The sequence below is a fragment of the Ostrinia furnacalis genome, unplaced genomic scaffold (genome assembly GCF_004193835.3).
Source record: "Ostrinia furnacalis isolate ACB-3 unplaced genomic scaffold, ASM419383v2 OfSCF7596, whole genome shotgun sequence".
Taxonomy (NCBI): domain Eukaryota; kingdom Metazoa; phylum Arthropoda; class Insecta; order Lepidoptera; family Crambidae; genus Ostrinia; species Ostrinia furnacalis.
In genome coordinates, this window is record NW_021137835.1 from 39049 (window position 1) to 63922 (window position 24874).

At 35.9% G+C, this 24874-nt stretch overlaps 1 protein-coding gene across 1 annotated transcript; it reads right to left on the reverse strand.

Moving 5' to 3' along the window:
* Window positions 1-15697: 15697 nt before the first annotated feature.
* Window positions 15698-22711, reverse strand: LOC114365530 (juvenile hormone esterase-like). The gene is made up of 6 exons (XM_028322127.1): window positions 22605-22711; window positions 20693-20853; window positions 19827-20140; window positions 17802-18014; window positions 16658-17476; window positions 15698-16207 (listed from the first exon to the last, which is right to left on the reverse strand). The coding sequence occupies exons 1-6, from the start codon at window positions 22648-22650 to the stop codon at window positions 16042-16044; spliced, it is 1719 nt and encodes a 572-aa protein (XP_028177928.1). The 5' UTR covers window positions 22651-22711; the 3' UTR covers window positions 15698-16041.
* Window positions 22712-24874: the final 2163 nt, after the last annotated feature.

The window sequence follows — 24874 nt, forward strand, 5'->3', positions numbered from 1 at the left end:
TAAGAGAAGTAGACACTTGAGTATTATGCTCCATCATTATGGTCTTGTTGGTTTCTATACGATGTAGTAACTTACCATATCTCTATATTTATCTTATGATATAAAATATAGCGTCTATTTTAAGAATGTTTTATACCTACATTGTTTAGTGTAATTTTATAAATTATATTACTAATTGATCACGAATAATGAATAAAAATCTTTTGGCGCAATCCACCCGCTAGTACTTAAGTACCTTCATTTCGTTCAGCGTATTTGATGATTTTGTTACTGTCTTGTTTAGCATCGGGACAAACGGTAATTTACAATTTTGTGAAAGAGAATAAAAACGCGGAAAATTCCCGTCTTTTTTCCCGGAGCCTAATCGGTTTCGCCGTTTTAATGAGAGTCGCGTGCGACTCGCTATAACAGCCGAAAATAAAGGACGAAGTCTTTAAGAAACTCCCTATTTTGGGATAGATATATTAAAACAAAAGTGTTAGTACTTTTTTATTATAATCTTTAAGAATTAGATTATTACTTTGTCCAAAAATTTACAATAATTGTATAGTGCTCTATCATAATAAAAGATATTAAAAATATATGTGATAAAGTATAATTTACGCATGTTTGTCTTGAACTTCTTTATTACTTATTATAAACGAGTAACCAAATTATTAAGTAAATAAATAAGAAATTGTTAAGTCCTTCAGATTAATACAACGTGTTAACGTTAACCTTTACCGGCCGGCGATTGGCCGTAACATAAATACCGTTTACCGGCGCTCTATAATAATTGCGGTGATGATCCAACAAGAGCAGGTAATGACGTGTATCGGGAAACTACAGACTCAATTTTGATAAAAATCTCTACCAATATCTCTACCAATATTATGGCTGAAGAGTTTGAACTTGAACAATTATTTTTGTGTCGGATAGCCAACTTATCGAGGAAGGTTTTAGGCCATATAACATCACCTTACAGGCAGTAGGGGCGGAGCAGTAAAGAAAAATGTAGCAAAAACGGGAAACATTATTTAAACTATTTTCACGCGTACGAAGTCGCGGACACAGCTAGTATTTTTACACACTTTGTTGAATAGCTTACGATTGCCTGTTACATTGCCCGTGTTTCTTGATATATTGAAACACATTTTTATTTAATAACTTGTGATCAAGAATAAAAGCATAGTAGATATAGGTACTGGTGCACGCATATTTTTTTTATGATAAACAATTTTTGGTAGATATTTCGAATTAATTACTTAATTAGTCCGACGAAGTATTTTGTTAAAACTCTCTTCTAATAGAATCCTGAATATTTTATCAGCACATTAATTTCAGCTTTCTGAAAATTAATGACTAATTAGTTCCAGACATATTCAGGCGTCGTACTTATTAATATTCTGTGGTTCAGGTTAAAAATGAAATCGTATATCTTGAAAAGTAAAGTCAGCTCCTGATAAGTGCTCAGTCGCACCGCAGGTCGCACTGAGGAAGACAAATCACTTTACCCGCGGCAAGTCTTGATTTATGAACATACAAGCTTTTGCCGTGGCTCTATCCGCGTGAAATTCAGTTTGGTTCAGTTTAAGATCATTACTGAACATTTGAAACTTGGGTTATAATTATCTTGTTAAGATTAGTCTATTATGTTGTTAAGATGTAAGGATTGATTAAAATCCGTTCCACTTTTTGCGTGAAATATTTATCAAACATCGGTACCTACATAGGTACACTGATGGATGTGACGATTAACAAACTTTATTTTTTTAAATATTAATCGGAAACACGAAAATTAAATTCGATACTCCTATTTACTAACACCGGCGTTGTTTAAAGTTATACTACTTATACAGGAACGAAATTGTGCAAGATATGCCCGTTTTGTAGCACTGAAGAAGTCAGAATAAAAAACAGCACAGTGTTACATTTACTATGAAAATCAGCACCAATCTTTATTTAACAGGACTCTAAAAGTAAATGCTAAAATACGGCTATCGTAAAATACATGATTTTAATAGCATAATACACCAAAACTGCGTCTTAAGCGTTACATTTTTAAATTTTCAACAACATCCGTATAGTGGCGGCAAACTCAAGTTATTAGCGGTGCATTGTTTAAGCTTACGCTAAGATTAATTCGCTTATTGTCTTCAGCGTTAGCTCGATGTTCATAATAGATTATTTCTTGTTACATTTTAAATGGTTCTCAATTTGTTTTACATTACGGTCATTCTCCGGATCTGGATTATTTTGTTGATTACCCCGACCTTTTTTATTTTTGAATTTAGAGTAAGTTTAGGTAAAACATTTCAAAATAGACATTATTACGAGCATATTTTTTATATTGGCCCGTCTGTAGCAAGCAGGAATAAAAAGTTATGCGACATCAAAATTTTCATGGTCGGGGTAATCAAAGTTGGGAGTCAGAGTAATCAAAAATAAAACAAAATATTTTATTTTCTAAAGTNTAAAATGAAACTCAAATTCTTTATTACTATGCAGGCCCTTTTCAGGGTCATAACCATGTATTTTTTTATAAGGATTACGTATTCTTTAAAAACCATCTCCTTCTATAAGTAGCTATCTGTTCTCACGCAGCGCCGCGGGCTCTAGTGCGGTCTGAACTTGAGACGATTGGAGTAAACACCAGTTATTTAGCGGCTCGTTTGACACATAATATAGCTTAGGTAAATAACCGCCGTCGAAGTTTAACTTAAGCTGTGTACACTCAAACTGACGAAGCGGTCGTCCAATTAACTAATGCCCGTATTCACAAACGATGCTTGCTTAAGTGAAGTAGCAAATCGAACGCACAGCGTTGAATAGAGCTCTATGATTGGTTCGTGTATCACCCTGTGCGTCCACGGGCACTTTGAGACCTCATAGTAATGTTTGTGAATACGGGCGTAAAACTCTTTGACCTATATTTGGTTTCTATTTTTAGTATTTAACATTTAAATAACTTTTAACATAAAACAAACGCTATGCTGTCTGAATTAATTATAATTTCGGACAGTATATGTAATTTTCCATCTAATCTGCCATTCTGAGAAAAGATTCAAAGTGTTATTATAACCAAAATCAAAGTCAAAAATATTTTATTCAATTCAAACCAGTATTTTGGCACTTATGTTTGATGTTATTTCAAAAAGGTAAATACCCAAATAAATTAGGAGCCAGCCAAACAAAGCCCGGTAAGTTTGTTTGGCTTACATTTAACTAGTCAACACTGTTGTCTCGTAGATGATATTATCATTTACCTCCGTCAAATCACTGACGGCGTCTATGTTGACACAGTGTGTTCAGAGTTTTAGTTACGTCTTAGTCCTGCCGGCTCCCTACTCAACACGCCCGCTACGCGTAAATAGAAACTTGAGATTAAACTATTAGCTACGGGATCCCTCCATTAGGTGATTAAACCTACTTTTAAAGCCTTGTATTAACTTAACTCGATGATTTATAAAGTGCACCTTGCTTCGCACGCAAACACAACTTTCACGTCGTTGCCTAGCAACGATACAGGTTCAAGGGCAGCTTTCAAAGGGCTAGCGATGCAATAACAGATTAAACGGTGAGTGGGTTCTTGGAAAACTGTCCTGATCTCCGCAAATGCAATGAAACGAGAACTAATTACTTAATGCACTCTCGATGTCGACACTCGCTGATTCAATGCCAGGTTCACGGTGAAACAAATAAATAAAAGCGGTACTGGGAACGCGGAGTAGGAGGAAAATACATTTTATTTGCTCTTTTTATTTAATCGATTGACTTTGTCGACGGCTAATCTCATGAGAATTATACGTTTCAAAAGGACAACCAGGGAAATTTTTGTATTAAAAAGTATGGAGTCTATCCTATTTTTTCAAGCTTTATAAAATACCAGATCATATTGATTCAGTACTTTGTGAGGTTGTAATGACAAGTCAGAGTCAAGTAGGTTTTAAGGTAGGTACAAAAGCATCTATGTATAATATTACCAAGTGCAAAAAGGACAATCAGAGCAGAAGCCTTTACAGATCCACCGGGAAAAATGGAAAGTGTGCAGGAAGGACTCGATCATTTAGTTGTAGACATCTTTCTGAATGTCGCTAATAACCAAGGACATAGGTTAGTCCATCTAGTTATACTATTAGGTATACGATATAACAAAATGGACAAAAAAAATCTTATTAGTTATACTGCCCGGTATCTATAACTTATTGCATTCGAAAAAAACAATAAAGGTTTGTCCATGTAGTTATACTTACATAATATGTATAACCAAGCTTTATGGTAGAATTATGACAGTTTTTACTAGGTTAGATTTAGAACCAAAATAGTCTTGAGACTGTCATATTAATTAACAGAAATTCCTTACCTAGCTGGGTGGTAGTTAACGAATTCTATTGTTTCCCAAGATACACCACGATTTGGACCATCGCAGTAACATATTCCGTTAGTATCAACAATGCCGACTCGAAACCAATAACAGCTTGAAAGGGGGTAACTTCATTTGTATGGAGATATCGGCGTTTTCGAAGCTGACATATTGTAACTACGTTAATTAAGGACTCCACACCCCAAGCCCGTCGACAGCCCGGCGGCTTGGTGTCGGCAGCTTTATTTCAAAAGAAAATAATGACTTAATACCTATTTTCTATGACTTTTAACATGTTGGCGGGTCGGTGAGTTTGTGTGAAGACTGCTAGAGTTACACAAAATACAGGGTGACTTTGTAATCAGTATCCAGATTTATTTAATAAGTTCTATAGAAAAATTTAGCAACACAACTTTATCTTATGTTTATTCGTGTTAGTTTTTCTAAAATAAAATATTGAAAATCTAATTCGCAGGTGCCCATATCTTAAGTTAAAGGTTAATGCTTATTTGCGTGCATAATTATTATTACGTCTAGTAAGCTTTCCAGTTAACTGTATGTACCTACTTGCGTATTTTTCTATGAACGAAGTAAATTCTCTACATGTGCCAATTTTAAAACCGCGCGCAGCTGATAAAAATAATTAGGTATAAGTACCTACCTTTATGAAAATATTAAAACAATGCTAAAAAAATTGATTCAATCTCATTCATAGATTCTGTCCAGTGATTAGTCTAAATAAAAAAAACCGGCCAAGTGCGAGTCGGGCTCGCGCACAAAGGGTTCCGTAGCAGCAAATATAATAAACTTATTATGTCAATTTATACCCCTGGTGAATGGAGCCTAAACTCTCCCGATATTTTGCCTTGTACTTTTATGTATGAATATTAATTTTATATATGTATTTATAAATATTCCGAGCTAAAGAGGTGGCAAAAGCAATGGCAAACAAACCACAATCAATAGTATTCGGTTGTCGCTGAACACTTGGAAACTGAATACATGACTCCGATAGATACGGAAACAAGGCTTTTACATATATTTTTTGCGATTTTCCTAGAACACCAACAAGACTATCGTACACACGCAGTATTCCATTAATGTAATAAATACAACTCCAGTGCCCCACTAATCCCACGTCACCGTCATAAATTACTTGAAGGTGCGTCTCATTTTTAGGTACAGGTTCAATCAGTTCAGGGTGTTGAAATAATTCTAGCTCACGCGGTCTAAATGATGTGCACCGAAGTAACTTTTCATGAAATGCGCGAACCACATCATCTTCGATATAGTTATTATAANACGGACAGACGGACAGACGGACAGACGGACATGACGAAACTATAAGGGTTCCGTTTTTGCCATTTTGGCTACGGAACCCTAAAAAGCAAAAGTTACCGATTCTGAGTTGCTCTTAAAAATTTGGACACTGATTGCAAAGTCACCCTGTAAGAGCGTAGTCTAGGTAATTCATCTCATAGCTTTTTGGAGTTAATCAAGTAACTGTAACTAATAAAAATGCTTTTTGAATAGAAAAACTCAATGAACGTGGAAATCAATGAGATTTATCGTTGTCTGCGAAGTTTGATTGTTAGTTTTTAACTAGCTGCCTCCTACGATTTGAACGGCGTGAATGTCGGATTACTGAAAAAACATCAACCGATTTACCGAATACCCTTCCAAAACGCACCGCTGGGATTTCGAGATACATGTTTCAGAGATATAAGTGTAAATCACTTCGGATCTACCATCTCTATCTATTTACCCTTAACCTACGCCATTTGTTAAACAAAGAATACCTACATACCTATTACGAGTAATGTCACTTGGTTCACGCATCGTGTATTACGATATTTGTTTTAGTTTTGATTCAAATTCTTGCACCCAAGATTATAATAATACTAATAATAAATATTTATTGGAACCAATTTCCTTGAAAACAATTTACTCGAAGATCCATTACACGCGCCGCATCGTGCCCCTGCACAATTTCTCAGAACTTCATTTATAAAAGCCGACACAAGAATTGCGCACAAACTTAATTAAATATTATTGTTTAAAGATCAGTTCCTTCGATGGCAAGTTTAATAATAGTCTTTGTAAGTTTTACCTAAGCCCATAATATCTTTAGGTAATCGCTGCTATGCTTTGTAAGACTTAAGACTTTAAGCGGCTTATAATTTGTGACAGAAAGTTTGGTCTCTAAACCACTCTTCCATAATCCGCAATGGGCCTGTGTGTGGACACACGGTCTAAACCACGAAATTTTAGTAAAGCCTACAATGATTGTCTATTTTACCATAATGTAATTTGGTGAGAATCTATTTTATCTATCGTATTGAACATTTTGGGTTTTCAGTTGAGTGGTCCCTCTTTATCGATAAACTTAATTTCTGTCTCCATTGCTCTACAACAGCGATCTGTAGTGGAGTGTTTAGGCTTCAAGTTATTCGAACGTAAGAGATTATTTAATTTATGTTTAAGTTAGCGAGGATTCTACAACAAGTTGTTTTGGTGCAGTATTTGTAGTACCGTTGACAACACAATACTACGAGATAAGACGTCACTATGTTTAAAGCCTGGTCCGTGAGCACGTAGATGTACCTTGATACCTTGGTACATCCGTACCTTCTAATAAATACCTCGGTAAATTTGGGACTTTGTAAGTCCCAAGTATTTACAAGTTCCTCCAACTATCCAATAAGTGTTTAAAGACCCGCATCTGAGAGGATAATGACAATAAAAGAATCGGTTGGATAGAATAATTATTATTGACGGGATTGCTACCATGTACCTTTAGTTACTCCATGATCATGGCGCTTGCAACAGTGCCGAAATATAGGAGACTCGAAATTAAGGTACATACAAGTACATGATAGCAATCCCGTCAATTAAATTATTCTGTTAGTGACAATATAAGTTTAAAACAATATATTTTATTGTTAACCGGTTTGATGCAAATTAAAACTCAATTAAAATAGTAATTTTGTAACATCACTTAATGGATTATTATAATAATAAGTTTTTGTTTTACCCGCGGATTTTGTTCCATTTAATTTGCAAAATAAACGTAACGTGGTCATTTACGACTTTTCCATTAGAATTCACCCTAAAACTATTACACGCTTAAACAGTTCTAATAACAATAAGTACGCTTAAGTGCATACTTAGCCTTTAATATAATAACAGCAATTACCTTCTAACATCTTCGTGTGTAGAAATAAAGGTTGCCGTAGGGACTTCTTCACCTCCTGTGCTAAAGGATTGATTATGCATGCTGCCTCGCGTACTTTGCAAATGAATATTTCATCACTTTGCATGGAGAATAGAAGATGAGTTAATTTATTCCGAAATGTAATTATTTTCACAAGTTTAACTCGTCGGCAAATAATTAAGAGTTATAGCGTTTATTGTAGCGTATTACAGATTTAATGGTAGGCTCGCTCTAAAAATAATTCAAATTCAAGCATAAAAGCTTGTAATGGTAATTGGATCATCAATAAATTGTAGCCAGCGATAGTCCAACAATGAATTCAAGCACTGTTTTTCTCGTAGTTTTTCCTCTTGAGGTGGTCAGTCTGGAAGCCCCACTACACGTGATTTCCATTCAAGCATTTTTTCTTGAACTTTTCGTGTTTTTTCATAATCTAACTTGTTTTAACCTTATGGTCTGAATGAACACGTCGCAAGTATTATTTTTTCGAAAAAATAAAGCACTGAGACAAGATAATTTTAACACAAAATAAACAAGTATGTATTATCTGTAAATACATAGTATTACATTATTCAAGTCAAAAGTTAAAGTTGACAGGACTAATGCAAAGCAATAACATTAGTAACCCTAAGTATAACCAATATTTGTGAATTAAAATCCAAATCGCTGTTGGTTTCAGTTTTATCGAAACTCTCTTGATCTCAAGCTCCGTGGTCTTTAGAATTATTGAGTAAATTATTCATGAACTTGGAAAATAATTCGTGCTCAGTTCTGAGGAAAAATTGCACAACAATGCTTTGAAGCAGTGTTTTTTGTTTTTCAACCTTTTCTCTGAATAAGGCTTGCTTTAATAAACACTTATTAGGAGATTTTCTTCTTGGTTGAATTACGAAACTAATTTATAATGAATGGTACGAGTGGGTACCTACTTTAAAAATCTAAATAGGTAATTAAATTAATAATTAAGTACCTTAGTTTAATTATACTATTAAATAAGAAACACCACAAGTACAACGGGCAAAGCTGCTTGATAAAGATAAAGCATTTTGTAGTTAATATTCTGGGCGAAGCGTAAATCTGAGTAAGTGATGCTTGAAAGTTTTTGGAGACATAATAATAAATGAAACTTGCTTAGTTACACAATATATTTTGAGAAAGCTAATTAATTGTTCTCCCACATCTAAAAAAGGTAGCTAGTTGATATCAATTATAGAGGGAACAATTTATCTAACTAAGTATTTTTAATGCAGCTCGATACCTTCACAATTGCATTCAAATAAACAAGATATTAGTGCAATCGATTGGCTCTAACTTGCACTTGAACTTGGCACGCAACGGGAACTAGAAGGAGTTGTTGACAATGAATTTACAGTCTGGCTAGCACTAGTGCTGCCAGCCGTTATAACAATATCTATATTATCTATCGATACTAGAAAATAAGTAATGTAAGGCTGACAATAGTGACTGAATTTCTTGAGCTGCTTCTTCTCAGCACTGGCTCATTTATGCAGTGAAAGGAACCCAGTATTGCTTTAACCCTATCACATGTAAAAGAGCTTTGTGAAAGCCCACTTGCAAAAAATAAAATGAGTTGAATGAGTTTTTGACGTTATGTCACTTTACGAACAGGTTTTTAAAATTTACAAATAATTAGATTACCTATAGTCTTTTTCACGTAAGATGATCCGTATGACACTTCAAGGTTATCCATATTACGCATACTACATATGCACAATATTTTTGAAAAAATATTTGTATTTTATTAGCAATATAATACAAAAAAATTAACTACTTGTCTTGAAATATATAGTAAAATCTGAGTCTATGGATTATATTTTAATTAAATACGATGTAAAAATATTTTTTATTTAATGTACGCAATGTGTGAAACGGAATAAATAAATAAATAATATAATAATTTCTTGTATAATAAAATCGATTATTTCCGCGGTTCATTATTCGATTGCAGTGAATATTTAGTTATTCAAAACATCACAAAAATCAACTATATTTTTCGATTATTGACTTTAATAATTTTGTATTTGATTGTGTAGATGTTTAGGTTTCAATGTACTGTCAAGGAAAACAGAGTTGAAATTAATATCGATAAATGTTACTTATTCACAAAATAATATTCAGCTGGAGTGAATTTAAAGGCACATCACTAGCAGACAAGCGCAGCGAAGCGGCCATTGTTAGTATCTTTCCTATTGATGTGCGCCGCCTTGATAGAGCACTCTAATTGGAAGAGATCTCCGACGCTCGTTAGTTTTAATACAAATGTTAGTTTTGCATTTCATTTCACGGTCAGGTATACTGGTGCGGTAATGAAGGCCGTGACTTTAATTGCTCAAAGAGCAGGCAGTTGTTTGTTATTATTGAGCTTGAGCTTGAAAATGTGCACTGGAAATTACTAGTCATCTAAAGAGATCAGATAATCTACATGTAAAAGCTCTTTATAAAAGCCTGTTTGCTGAAAACTTTTTTACAACTTCAAAAGGCTCAGGTTTTGTTTACCTACTACGAGCAATCAAGATAAAATTTCAGTGTAAATATTGCTGTGTCAATGCGCATTGCGCGTTTTCGATGCTTTTCGCCCTTTTTATTCACACTTCAAATAAATAGAGAAATGCTTTGGATACGATATAATTTTTTGGATTGATAGCAATTAAGTAAGTCATAAAATCTAATTTTATAAGGTCTGTCTAGGTCCAATAATGTTAATGTTGATATTTTTTTCCTTAGTTTACGTAAATACAAGTCCACATGCTTGGACAAATCTCACCGATTTGAACAAGCATAGGGACTTCTTTACACCATATTAAATATTTTCAATTTTTAACCCCTAATTGCTGTTGCTTTAGTCTCTAACGCATGATGTTTTCACCTATAATTAAGTTTGCATTTAACAAGTGTAATTTTTTATAGTTACTTTTGTGAAGCCTTAATGTAACCTTGTTGGTGTTCAAATAAATAAATACATAAAATAAGCTTATTACACGCTGACACGAATCAATTTGGAAAAGTTTAGTTTTACCTACCATCAAACCTGGGACCCCCTCGAGGCAAATTTCCGCGAATCGCGCTCCCTGACCGCCAAACTTGTTAATTATTTGTTGTTAACTAACAAGGTTTGTTTCGTAAATACCCACGAATATATGCTTACACGGTATACCGTGTCAAACCATTGTAAACCATGTGTAACTCGGGTAGTGTAAGAGACAGCCCGGATAGTTAGTAGTTTTCATTAGATGGTGTAATGGTTGGCAACACTGCGGCGGCCATATTTAATCTTATTGGAGAAAAAGNAAATAGATTTACAATCCCTTAATTGATGGGACGACTTGAGACAGTTGTAACACAATTTCGCCTCTGTTGTGTATGACATACGGTCGTCTACGGATTTAGCGAGAAACGATTTACAACGTGTTATTGAATGACAATCAGAACACAATGTGCACTTCAAAACCGGTTTGTTATTATTTTCAGACGTTTCACTTTGACTCCGGTTAGAGTTATTCGTTAATAAAGTATGAGTCACATTGGCGCGCTTTGAATAATTATTAAAAGTCGGTTTTGATGTTAAACGTGTATCTTTGGCCGAGTTAATAGGTTTTGAACTATCAGAAAAATGACTATCACGCAATAATGATTNTTATTATTATTATTTATATGTTTGCGATTTTTTTGATCTCAGCTATAGAGCTGGTATAATATAAGATCAGCTACGGGCATGGCCTGTAATGGTTGGCAACACTGCGGCGGCCATATTTAATCTTAACTGAGAAGAAGCGAAATGCAGACATTGTTGGTTGTACAAGTTGTGATATCTTACGAAGAATAAAACCCCAAGTGTTAATAATAAAAGCAGCATTTTATTTAAATATCAGACCTACATATAATACATGGCGCAGTCGGCTTCAAGAACCATTAAGAAGTTATGAAAACTGACGAAAATCACGATACGAAAAACCACTCCAAACACGTGCAAGAAAAATTACAAGAAACCGAAGAAATGGGCACTCCTCTCGAATTCAAAATGCCTCAACCACTTCAGATGGACTCTGTAGGTGACGTGCTTACGAGGTGGAGAAATTTTAAGCAACAATTAGCAGTATTCCTATTGGCATCCGGTTTGGAAAAAGTCACAGAAAAAAGAAAGTCCGCCATTTTACTGAACTGCATAGGCGAGGAGGGACAAAACATCTACTTCAATATATTAAAGAAATCAGAAGAAACACCTAAATATGAAGATTTGCTAAGAGAATTTGATACTTACTTTGAACCAAAGCAGAACGTGATCATAAGCACCTTCAACTTTAACAGCAGAAATCAGGAAGACGGGGAATCCTTTGACAGTTTCTACTCTGAAATAAGGAAATTGGTAAAGAACTGTCACTATGAAGACCAAGAAAACAGAATGCTAAGGGACAGAATTGTCATGGGTATCCGAGACAGGAACCTGCAAAGAAAACTCCTAGAAACTAATAACTTAACCCTGGAATCAGCACTAGACCAATGCAGAGCTGCGGAACTATCACGGGAACATATCAAGATCATTCAGAAGCAAGAAGAGTCACTCAAGGTCGATGCAGTTGTCCCACAAAACCCTAAAGTTAAGTACAATAGGTACATTTCACAAAATAATTACAACAAAACTTTTTATCATTGCAAAAAATGTAACAGGGAACATGGCCCACGGCAATGCCCCGCTTATGGTAAAACTTGTTCACTATGTAATAAACTTAATCACTTCGCTCAAGGTTGCAAAAACAAAAAAGTTAATTCAATTGAGACAGCCAGTACTGATGATAACTATGTTCATAACTTATGACTAGTTAAAGCATGTCACTCCATCGGAGGTAAAAAGTTAATTGGTGGAAATGAGTGGCAAGTAATATTAAGAACAGAAAATAAAAAAGTTACTTATAAATGTGATACCGGGGCTCAAGTAAATGTGATCTCATTAAAACACTTGCAACAAATTGTCAATGATGAGAACCCTAAGTGGTCTGAGACAAACATTTTATTAGAAGCATTTGGGGGTTACAAAATTAAACCAGTAGGTAAAATAATATTAACAATATATTTGAATGATGAGTTGGGTAAAATACCCACTGAATTTCTAATAATAAAAGAAAATGTTTGTCCAATACTCGGTCTTAATTCACTACTAAAATTAAACTTGTTAAATTCAAATAATATCAATCTATCACAAACAAGTAATAACTGCATAAACAGCGTAAATGCTCAAAGCAAAGATATAATTATTAATCAATATCCCGAACTTTTTCAGGGCATAGGACAATTTGACACACCGCTGGAACTGCACACTCAACCAGATGCACAAATTGTAGTGAAACCACCGCGACGAGTTCCACAGGCACTAATGGATCGCCTAGCTCAAAAACTAAAAAGTTTAGAAGAAAATCAGATTATTGAGAGAGTTGAACATCCAAAATCATTTGTAAGTAATCTTGTCATAGTTGAGAAAAGTGATGGTAATTTGAGAATTTGTCTAGACCCTCAAGACTTAAATAAAGTTTTAATAAGAGAATTTCACCTCATTCCAACTTTGGATGAAATAGTAAACAAATTAAGTAATAAATCAATTTTTTCAGTACTAGATTTATCGGATGGGTTCTATAATATTAAACTAACAGAAAAATCAACAGACTTGTGTTCATTTAGTACTCCCTTTGGCTGTTACAAATTTCTCAGATTACCATTTGGTTTGTCAGTAGCATCTGAAATTTTCCAAAAATACACTGAAAGAACCTTTGGTGACATACCTGGTGTTGTAATATACTGCGATGATTTGTTAATATGTGCTGAAAACGAAATTGAACATGATAAAATATTAAAATGTGTACTAGAAAGAGCAAAAGAAAGCAATGTTAAATTTAATAAAAGAAAATTTCAGTATAAGCTGAGTGAAGTAAATATTTTGGTCACATTTTTTCTAAAGAGGGAATGAAAATTGATCCGGACAGAATTAAAGCCATTATGAACATTAAAACTCCAATAAACAAAAAAGAACTTCAAATATTTTTGGGAATGATTAATTACTTAAGAAACTTTGTTAATAAACTAGCTGACTTGACAACACCATTAAATACCCTCTTGAAAAAAGATGTGACATGGTTATGGACGGAGTTGCATGAAAAATCTTTTAATAACATTAAAAAGTGTATCAGTACAGCACCAGTATTGCAAAATTTTAATTCTTTATTACCAATTACAATTCAATGTGATGCAAGTAAGGATGGATTGGGTTGCTGTTTAATGCAGAATGGGAAACCTGTATGTTATGCTTCAAGAAGTCTCACTAGTGCAGAAAGAAATTTTTCCCAAATAGAAAAAGAGTTACTAAGTATTGTCTGGGCAACAAAGAAATTTCATTACTTTATTTATGGTAAAAAGTGCACTATACTTAATGATCACAAACCTTTAGAGAGCATATTAAAGAAAGGTATCCATGCAATTCCGTCAGCTAGATTGCAACGAATGAAACTAAAATTGTTAAAATATAATATTGAATTTAAATATCTAAAAGGTCGTTTAATGCATATAGCAGATCTATTGTCTCGTTCATATTTAGAGGAAACTGAGGATGATCAATCTTACATGTATGAGGTAATACACTGTATAGGTCTTGCAAACTATTTACAGTGCTCTGATGAACAAAAACAAGAATTGTTGATAGAAACATCTAAAGACATAGAATTGTCAAAATTATTAGAATTCACCCAGAATGGCTGGCCAGATAAAAACATACCAGATAACTTAAAACATTACTATAAATTCAGAGACATTATAACAATTGATCAACAACTCTTGTTCATGAATGATAGATTATTGGTTCCAACTTCTCTTAGATTAAAACTCCTACATAAAATGCATGAAGGGCACCTAGGAATGACAAAAATGAAACAACTGGCTAGAACTTTGTATTATTGGCCCAATATNTTCAAATTACGTGGTGCGTTTATTTTATTTTTATTAAATATAAGAAAAAAAATTTTTTTCGTAGGAATAAGGACCACCCTACTGAATATAGTATGTGGTTGTATAACATCGAGTTAGCTGCGCATCTGGCAGCCGTGACGTCACATCGTTGCTCTGGTACGGGACCGGGTGAACGCAGAGAGATGTGCAAGGGAGAGTCGCATTCCAGCGAGGTACGAGTTAACTCGACCGGGGCACAACCGGGCGTAGAACAAAACTCGTAGAATGTCTCATCTGTCACTAAATTTACTAAAAACTTAGTATACTTTCTTTATGGGAGTCTCTTGTTTATCTTAAATAATAGGTATTGTTACCTACTTTTATCTCTGTGAATACGGCAAGAATGCAAAGTAACACGGTGTATAAGATAAATAAAGTGTTGGCAACTAATAATTTATTCGATAAAAAATACTAAATCACAGTTTGTAGGTACTGTAGCTATTTTTATGTCGATCAGGTTATAATATTGTGTTCTTTCGTTTGTTTTAAGCAAATGCCGTCAATGATGGACATACTAATTACCTAAAATACATAGATTTTTGAGAAGATAAGCTATAGGTCAGTATAAAAATATTTTTCAGAAATAAAACCAGATAGAGACATATTTTATATTTTATTAATATATTTTTGTACAGTTATCGTTGTGAAAAAAGGATATACATTTTCACTATACAAGGCTTGTGTCAAATTATTTTTATTTGTTGTTTTATACTTATGTTTTTAACTGCTTTTGAGACCTTGTGTAATGTAATAAACAATCCAGTCAAGTTAACTGGCCGTGACTTCACATTGACGCGTGAGACCGGGGCGAACGCGGGAAGATGTGCGGGTGAGTGCGAGGGAGAGACGCATTCCAGCGAGGTGCGCAGTTAATCTTAAAGGTTCGACCGGGCGTAGAGCAAAAAGTATTTTAATGTAAACCCTGGTCTGTGAGCACGTAGAATTTTGTCCAATGACCCCAAGCTACCCATCCTTATCGCCCGCGCGTAATTATATTGCTGTCGCGACTGTACGACGGGCGCCCGCAGTGAGTGTGCGAGCACGACAGCAACATAATTACGCGAGCGATAATGATGGGTAGCTTGGGGTCATTGGACAAAATTCTACGTGCTTACAGACCGGGCTTTATAACGATAACCGGTGCTTTTTGTATGGAGTTTGACAGATTTCTGACGTATGTCAAAGTTATTGTAAGATGGCGCAACCCAGCTTAAATCACAGTTTGTACTGTAGCTATTTTTATGTCTCTGAAAAACATAACCCTCCTTCTGACGTAGTCGGGTAAAAAGAACATGTATTCGTCTTCTTCTATAAAAAAAACTCATTATATTTTTGCAAGTAGGCTTTTAAAAGCACTTTTACTTCTTCTTTGCCCTAGCCCTTTCCCATTGTTGGGGTAGGCTCTGTCCTATCTACATACATAATTTATTATTATACTATGTATGTTTAAATAGTTTATTTAACAACGTTGATATAATCAAGGTATACTCCTTCCAGCTGTTGAGTACAGATCATCATAATGGGCCTTCTTTTCAGCCATGTAAGGTGTTATTTTAGAATAATTCAGCGCTGGTTTTCCAATTAATTGAAAACTGAGATCCGTGTCGGTCGCTGGCCAGTCACTGTCGTTCTTCACTGGTGATCTGTAAGGAAGAAAGAAAGAAATATGTAATTATTAGTTCCAAAATACCTAATTAATTATAATGTGCAGATAGTGAGCATGAATCAATTTTTGAACTAAAATGGCATGCCCTAGGGTAGTGCATTATGTTCAGGGGAACATAATGCTTAAGTAATAGCACAGGTAATAGTCTTTTATTAATAAATCAGTTGTACAGGACAAATTAATTGACAACGTGATACTTTAATATATTAGATAATTGTAGGTGTGGTATAGAGACAGTACTAATGTTCGTTGACTCAACCATTTATCTATCTCAAAACAATAAAAAAAAATCTTAATCACCATAATGTATTGCCTACGATGAAAAAATTTGCAAAATTGTATAACGTCGAAAACTGTTGTCAAAAAACTGCAGGCGTAGGATTTTTAAGCGCAAACACAATAACCCATAAATATTTTTACTTCTTACCCAGTCGAAACAAAATTGGCAATGCTTGTCGTCATGAGTTCTTTCATTTCACCGTCAGTAGTGCCCGACATTTCATCCTCATCAGTTATGGGGCCCAAGAACGAATTCACCCTGAAGAAATAAGTTATGTCTTCCACATGCCCGGCGCCAGTGAAATTCAGCCCAAACGATTCTTTAATGGGACTATGTTTCCCTGTATATGTGAACTGGTACATGTAGGTCTTCGCGGCTCCAACCGCCAACCTCTGTAGAGATAATCTCTGTGCTAGATACAGGTAGTCCATATCAATTAGCGCTCGCATAAAATCATCCAAGGTCACACGGATAAATTTCACGTACTCTGACCTCTGCTTCGCCAAAAGAATCGGCAGTATCAAAGGATTTGCTGAAAACACCAAATTCAACGGCACTATCAACACCGGTGCTAGAGTTAGCGTCGTAGGCATGTTTAATTCTAAAAATCTATTCGTGAAAGAATGACTTTCGTTGTTCGCAAAGCCTAATAGCACAGGGTATTCTTTTCCGATGCCTTCTTCGTATAGTATTTCTGGATCTTCAGAAATCATAGTTGTGAAGTTTTCTTGTGGCTTTTCTATAGTTGGAGCGAATGAAGTGACACCAAAAATGTCTAGGATGACTTTGTTTGCGGCCAATATTTTTTCTATCGGCGCTTTGACAAGCTGGTCATGGATCTGCTTTGGTGATAGAATAAGGTAAGGTATTCTCATCTCCGTGAAGAAAAGTGCGTTGACCACATCTCTGTAGCCTGCGGAGTAGCTGAAGAAGCTAACGATTCCTTGTCCACTGAAAGCCATGCACCTGAAAATGTAATAGATAAGCAATTTCTGTAAAGTTCGCATCCATTAATTACAGTAATTAATTAGTTAAATTGGACCAGTTAATCAACAATCAAAAGTCAACCAATAAATAGTAATAAAACTTAATCTTCTTAGTTTATAAATCAAGTTATATGTTAGTGCCTAATTTATCGCCATGGCAAGGATGTACAGCACTGTATGTTGGTATTTTATTGCAACTGAAAAGAGTAGGTACCGGAGTAAAAAGAGGTTCCAATCACGTTTTGAGTTTATGTCACCTATTTTTTCAAATAAATTATTTAAAAAATTAAGCAAGTAATGCTCACTGTTTGAAGAGTCCGCTCGAAGCAGGCGCCAAGGTCAGCAAATGTGCCATTACGGCACCAGCGCTCTGCCCCCCCACTGATACCATGTCAGGGTTCCCTCCGAAGTTCCTTATGTTCTTCTGCACCCACTTCAGAGCGGCGATGGCGTCTCTCAGACCGTTGTTGCCGGGAAAGTACTCGTTATCCAGACTTAGGAAGCCGAAAACGTGCAGTCTGGAATAGAGATGTCAAGAAAATTAACAAATAAATTACTTATTTAGTTCGTTCTTTCGTTTTAGCCAAATAACGTCCACTGATAGACAAAGGCCTCCCCTAAGGTTCTTCATAATGAACGGTCCTGCGCTGCCCGCATCCATCCGCAGAATTGATCAAATCATGTGGCAGTGGCTGGGGCACATAGCTCGTAGAGACGATGCCCGTTGGGGCAGAAAAGTTCTCGAGTGGCGACCACGGCCTGGAAGAAGTAGCGTGGGCAGGCCTCCTACTAGGTGGACCGACGATTTGAACTAATTTAGTACTTAGTCCCTTTCCAAGGTGCTTGTACACGCTCCAAATATAGCTTGCCCTACCACCACTTCGGGATAACATACAGGGTGTCCCAGAATGGGTGAATCAAACTGATAGGGGAGGTAGCTCTATTAATGTACCTACTATCCCTAAAAAATATGAAAAAAAAAATAAAGCGCATAGGGACATAATTTTTTTTTTTAATGAAAATGAATCAGCTTTGCCTAAGTATCTGGCTATATTGCTGCGTTTGAGTTTATTTGTCCTTGTTTCTTACTAATATTAATTGTACATGATCATTTCGTTTATCTGTAAACAAGCTTTTGAAAATAATGACTAGATTTCAAGTTTGGAGCACATTAGTAAAAAAAAATATATTTTTAGGGATAGTACATTAGTAGAGCTAACCCTATCAGTTTGATTCACCCATTCTGGGTCACCCTGTATAGGCTGGTGCTGAGAAGTGGCGGAAGAGACTCATGCCCGTTTTCACCATCAATCCCTAATTTTTAAGTGACCCCTATGAAAACAAAATTCCTATTATGTGTTACCATAGGGGTCACTTAAAAATTAGGGATTTATGGTGAAAATATACATAGGTTAACTGAGAAACTAAGGTAAGCTACTCAGTTAACCTTGAGTCAACTAGTTTACTGACTAATCTGATCAGATTGCGCTGAAAGGCACGTAGATTGATTTAATAATTATTTTGCAACCTCTAAGAGAAAACATTCCAAAATTGGGGTGAATTTTAAGGAATGAATGAAACGAGGGTCAGTTGTGTATCGCGAGCGATGCTACGGGCAAAAGCAAGTATCTATTGCATCGTTGAATTTTTTTAAGTTCAAGTTTCAACAAAGTAAAACACTTACGCCTTTATCAGTTAACTTGTTAAATATGTATAAGTAAGTATCTACTAATTTTATTGACATGACGCATAGCAATGGATTTTCAAGGTTCTTCCTTTAGTTTTTCTCGTGCAATTTCAGTAAAACTGACATTAACTTATTCGACCAATTTTTTATCAGTTTCATGCTCTTTAAAACTAACACCAAGAATTTTTCAGAAATGTAGAGTTAAATTTTAACGACCTTATTGCATGTTGTGAGATGGTATTTAAAGAAACGGGATTCAAATAACCTTAAAAAATACACATGAAATATCGAATGCTTACCTATACGGGACTATTTCCACCTCTCGTTCCCACCGCTGCAACTCCTGTGTAGCTCTTGGCAGAGCGGTCGTGGTCACGTTGAGGCGTTGTTCACATCGGTTATAGAGGCGGATACAACTCTCCGCACGATCTCCCGCCATCTCTCTCTATTGGCAGACTGTCTGGTGCAGTCACATTCGCCGTCTCCCACTGCTGATTTAACTTGGTCGGTCCAGCGCATTGGTGACCTGCCACACAGCTGATCTACAGCTTGGCCTCCAATAAAAACTCAACCAGTGAAGGTCAAGTTTTTCCCGGGACAAAAGCTTTCATTGGACCCGCAACGAAATTAATCAAATGCTTACCTATAGTTGATGGTGACCAAAATGACGTCTTTGGTGACCAGGTACTCTGGTCCATGCAAGTCGGGATCCCCCGAGCCCATCGCAAAACCACCTCCATGTATCCAAAACATGATGGGCAGGAGTTCAGTGTTATTCGAGCTGTCTGAGATGTTGGGAAGGTTCTTGTATGGCACGTGGATGTTGATTCGGATGCAGTCCTCGCTCATGTCCCTAGGCTGCATCAGGGATTTGTAGAAGACGTCCGTTTGAGGACAAATGGGGCCAGTTTCTGTTGCGTTGAAGACTCCATCAAAGGGCTCGGGTGGTTGCAGCTCCTGGAAAGTATAGTCGAGATCTGTGGTGGTGTGGTGGTGTAGAAGAGATAAGTATTAGAAGGCTATAGGGCGATATGTAGTCCACATAGGACCTCCCATGCCAAGGCCAGGGTCGGGGATGTAGGCTGATAAATTAGAGAGGGTCTTTCTAATGCAGTGGAGACTAAGGCTAAGTTGCACCATTTTACTTTACTTTAACAAACGTCAGAAATCTGTCAAACTCCATACAAAAATCACCAGTTATAGTTATGGTTAAAGTAAGATGGCCTAAATGATCTGAACCTGACTTGATGATGACGGACGTATCTAGTCAGTTCGTTATATCTATCGTTTATGAAATTCAGCATATGATTTGGTGAAGGTCGCTGGAAACACTTGGACGCACTGCAGGACCGGTCATTGTCGAAATCCTTGGAGGAGACCTTTGTCCAGCAGTGGAGTTCTTTTGATTGAAACGACACACATTTATCGTCGTTTCAATAAAAAGAACTCCACTGCTGGACAAAAGACTCCTCCTCTATTAAAGGAAGTAGGTATAACCGTCCAACATACCTTGAACCGCAGTTCTCCCAGAGGCGGCTTAGCGTGCCGGATCCCTCTGAAGCTGGCGTAGTCCACCCCATTGTTGGCCTTCCTGATCCTCCCACACACATACCCCTGCTCGGTCTTGGCGGCCACCTCGCAACCGGAGAGATCCGGGTCGCAGAGGCATGCTATAAACACGAGGAGAAAACCTCTTTAAAAACAACTGGAGAAGGGGATTGGGGGTTCCCTCGAAGCCGGAGAAGCTCGCTCGTGACGAATGTCCGAGCTAGTACAATAACTCGCGGCTCCGTTTCTTTGGGCTCTGGTGGAAACGTCGGGTCCGTCGGGTTTTAGTGGGTAGGCCCCGCCTGCTCACTACAGGCGTCCGAGAGTCCCATATAACCCGCTGGCCGTCCCCATCACCAGAGGGTATGCGCAAAGCATTTCCCGACGTTAAAAAAAAGAGGCATGCGAAATCCCATAATCAAAAGTGGTGCGTCCCAGCCCAGGCGCCAAGCTATAGCGCCTTTTGATTATGTACGGAATAACTATTACCTTAATAACAGTAGGGTAGGAGTCCGTAGAGTAAAGATACCGGTATTCGGCATTACAAGTCTTACAGGCTTTTTACAACAATAACGCCTTTCGAAGTAATGAAATGAAACATTTAAGAAAAAAAGTTTAAAAATACTTAAATGCCAACATAATTATTATAAAAAAAAATTAAAGAAAGGAAATATTAAAATCCCGTTTTACGGTTTTATGAACATTTTCCGAAACACTTTTATTGTCTCAAACAGTCCAGCTCTAAATAAATGCAAATTAGGTTGTTGCACTAATTAAACCATCTTAATTAGGTATTCTTTCCTTGATGCATTGACGTATTTCGCGTCTACTTTTGAAATAGTGTTTGCATTTCTTTCGCACATGCGTAAAAACTATGTAAAAACATGTTAAAGAGTTTTTACGTAGGTGATAAATATGTAATAAAAAATCCTTTATTACCTAAAATATAATTACAAATGGTTATGAATAGAATAGAATACAAGTTTTTAGCTTATTGTATCGTGATACAATATAGTGCAAATATAACTGATCATTGGATGTGTATGTTAGGGCTGTTAGGGAAAAAAATTGGAAAAGAGTAATCGTTAAAAATCAATTTGTTAACAATTTTAAAAGTAGACATCACTTATTCGTTAATTAATCCGCTATTCGCACTTATAACCTCGTTATTTAACAATTATCTATAGATTAACGTCCATTATATTGTCTATTACACACTACCAACCTAATGCCACTTGAAAGAACCTCGTTTTTAAATAATTATAATTTTAATATTACTGAAATTCAGTTTATAATCCAAAAATGCCTTATATATTATTTAACACTAGATGGCTCAGCGAATTTCGTACCTCCCATTAATGTGTGAAATGAGATGTAAATTGAGGAAATTGTGTGCGACATGAAATGTAAATTGCAAAAAATAATAGAGTAAAAAAAATTCAGTCTTGTCTTTAGGGATGTTATGGATATGTAGTTATACGGTTATGGATACGGTTGTGGATATAGGAATAATATTATATTGGTTTCGGTTACGGTTACAGAATTTTTTTTATTTCGGATATCCGAAAGTTTCGGTTACGGTTTCGGATATTTTTTTATTTCGGATATCCGAAACTTTCGGTTACGGTTTCGGATATCCATAACATCCCTGATGTCTATCAACCCTATTGTACGATTCTAATGGTGAAAGAATTTCTCAAATCGGCCAGTAATTTCTGAGCCTATTCAATTCAAACAAATAATAAATCAAATCTATTTATCTGCCTTTATCATAGTGTAGAAGCGCAGACAATGCTTTTTTAACCAAACCATGTGTTGAAAAAAATTAGTTACCTAAGTATGTATCTTTTAGTAATTATAATAAAATACTTACCCGCACAAGATAAAAGTAAAACACCCAACACTTTAAATGCTAACATTACTGTAACACACGCTCAAATGGCATTAAAATAAATTCTTTTTAATTATATAGTAGTTTACTTTTGCACAGCTGGTTTTAGGCTAATGTCTGCCAATTATACATAATTGTTTTCTACCAATCATTTCACGTCATGGTCAGATGTCGTAGACCTGAGTAAGATTAGCAGTATCATTACATTAAAACATGTAACAATACCAGAAATACGAAAAACTGTCCAAATGTCAAGCAACGCAAAGTGGGTGGTTCATTATTATACTCGTAGTAATACAAAACACAGTGAAACGAGAGACCTCCATAACTGGAAATCATGCTGAGGTCCCGACTCATAGTACGTTATTTTATTTTTGCACCTCTATAACTGAAATAACCTGTATTCTGACCTCTATTTATGGAAACCTCTGTAAATGAGACAGATATTTATTTATACCTGGATATCTGAGACACTGGGTAAGTGAAATACCTCTATAAGGGCTGATTTTTCAATCGTCGGATAACTTTTAACTAAAGAATAAGTTTGGCACATTGACAGTTTTAGTATGAGAAATATGTCAAAATGACAAGTTTATTCTTCAGATAAAAGTTATCCGACTATTGAAAAATCAGCCCTAAGTGAGACTTTGCAGGTTGTTAGGAGTTAGAACTTAATAATATTTAGTCTGCCACGAGGGGTTAACGGGCTTTTGCAACATTTTTCTTTACTGCTCCGCCCCTATTGGTTGTAGGATGATGCCTAAAGCCTTCCTCGATAACTGGACTATCCAACACAAAAGTAAAAAAAAAAAACACTACATCTTTATAATATTAGTATAGATTTGCATACATTATCTTGGGTGTCATTTCCCGTAATCTGACTTAGTTTTTTTTATTGTTAGGAAAATAGACAGCATTTTATAAAATTCATAGAATTACTAATTAAACCTCACATTTTCCCAAAGATTTTAAACAAATAGTTCTTACATAAGCATCGTTATCCGACGATTTCATTTACTTAGCATAAATCTATTTACGTTATGTTCCGAAGTGTTGATTAGAATCAATTAAAATAAAATTGGTAAGTAATTTACAATTGATAACACTTGATTAAAATACCTAATTGAAAAACAGTTCAAGAATTAATTGTGAATAGATAACGATACTGCTGGGCAGGTCTGCTAAGTGGACCGACGATCAGGTGAAGATCAGCACAGGTCGTTGTGGAAAACCTTGGGGGAGGCCTTTGACAGCAGTGGACGTCATTCGGCTGAACGAACGAACGAATGAACTGCTGGCTATTGCTCCTTTAGTGTCATAAGATGCATGGAATTCCTCGGCTAGTGGGCGTGGTCGGTTATGATATAGGTAATGCATGTAGCCTGTCCATCATGATAAACATGTGTATGTGACGTCGCGTGTGCAGGTTCGACGTACATTCAGTACCTCAACTCAGTGAGGCAACTACGTAGTCTACGTTAAATAACTCGTGACAACGTGGCCAAATAGTTGACAACACAACCTATTTCCAATTGTAACTAAGACGTGTTGCGAACTTGTTGGCTACTGTGTATGGCAGGATTTCCCAATTTTTTTTGCCTAGGAACCCTACTTTGGTAAATGGAAATTGAAATGAAAAACAATATAGTTTTTATGCAATTATTTGTAAACAAGTCGGTGCGCGCGAACAACGTCGGTCACGAAACGTGGGATAATATTTTTTACGGAAGGCTTACGGGCCTTTCCACGGAACCCTAGGGTTCCGCGGACCACCTTTCGGGAACCGCTGGTGTACGGTACCGTTTCTAAACTGAGATATTCAACGTGAGCGTGCTCATTTTCTCCCTAAGTATGAACTGAGCCAATTTTCGTTTACTAAATTGTTCTGAATTCAGAGCATTTTGACAGTCGAATTCAGGACAAATCGGATCCAGACTGCTGCAGAAGCTAGTCATGTTATTTACGTTTGATATGAATTCCTAAAAACGTTATGTCAGAAAATTCAATTTCTGTGACAAGACAAGCATAAGGTCCAAGCAGTCCATCCCACATTTTATTAAAAAAATTGGAAAAATATGGAAAAATGTAGGCAGTCACTTACATAAGAGGGAAATGACATGGACAAAATTAAAAAAAAAAATACATTGAGAAATGTAGGAAATGACAAATGAAAAATAAAAATAGCTTAAAAAAAGTAAGAAACGATTTTAACAAGTTTCTGCGACAGATAAGTAGGTGTTCGCTTCCTTAAT

Excerpts from the sequence above, each read along its gene's own strand:
- LOC114365530 (XM_028322127.1), bottom strand. The coding sequence starts at position 22,650 with ATGTTAGCATTTAAAGTGTTGGGTGTTTTACTTTTATCTTGTGCGG. Across the intron at positions 20,854-22,604 it reads TTTACTTTTATCTTGTGCGG|CATGCCTCTGCGACCCGGAT; the intron begins GTAAGTATTTTA and ends TCGTGTTTATAG. Across the intron at positions 17,477-17,801 it reads TCGAGCGGACTCTTCAAACA|GTGCATGGCTTTCAGTGGAC; the intron begins GTGAGCATTACT and ends TTACATTTTCAG.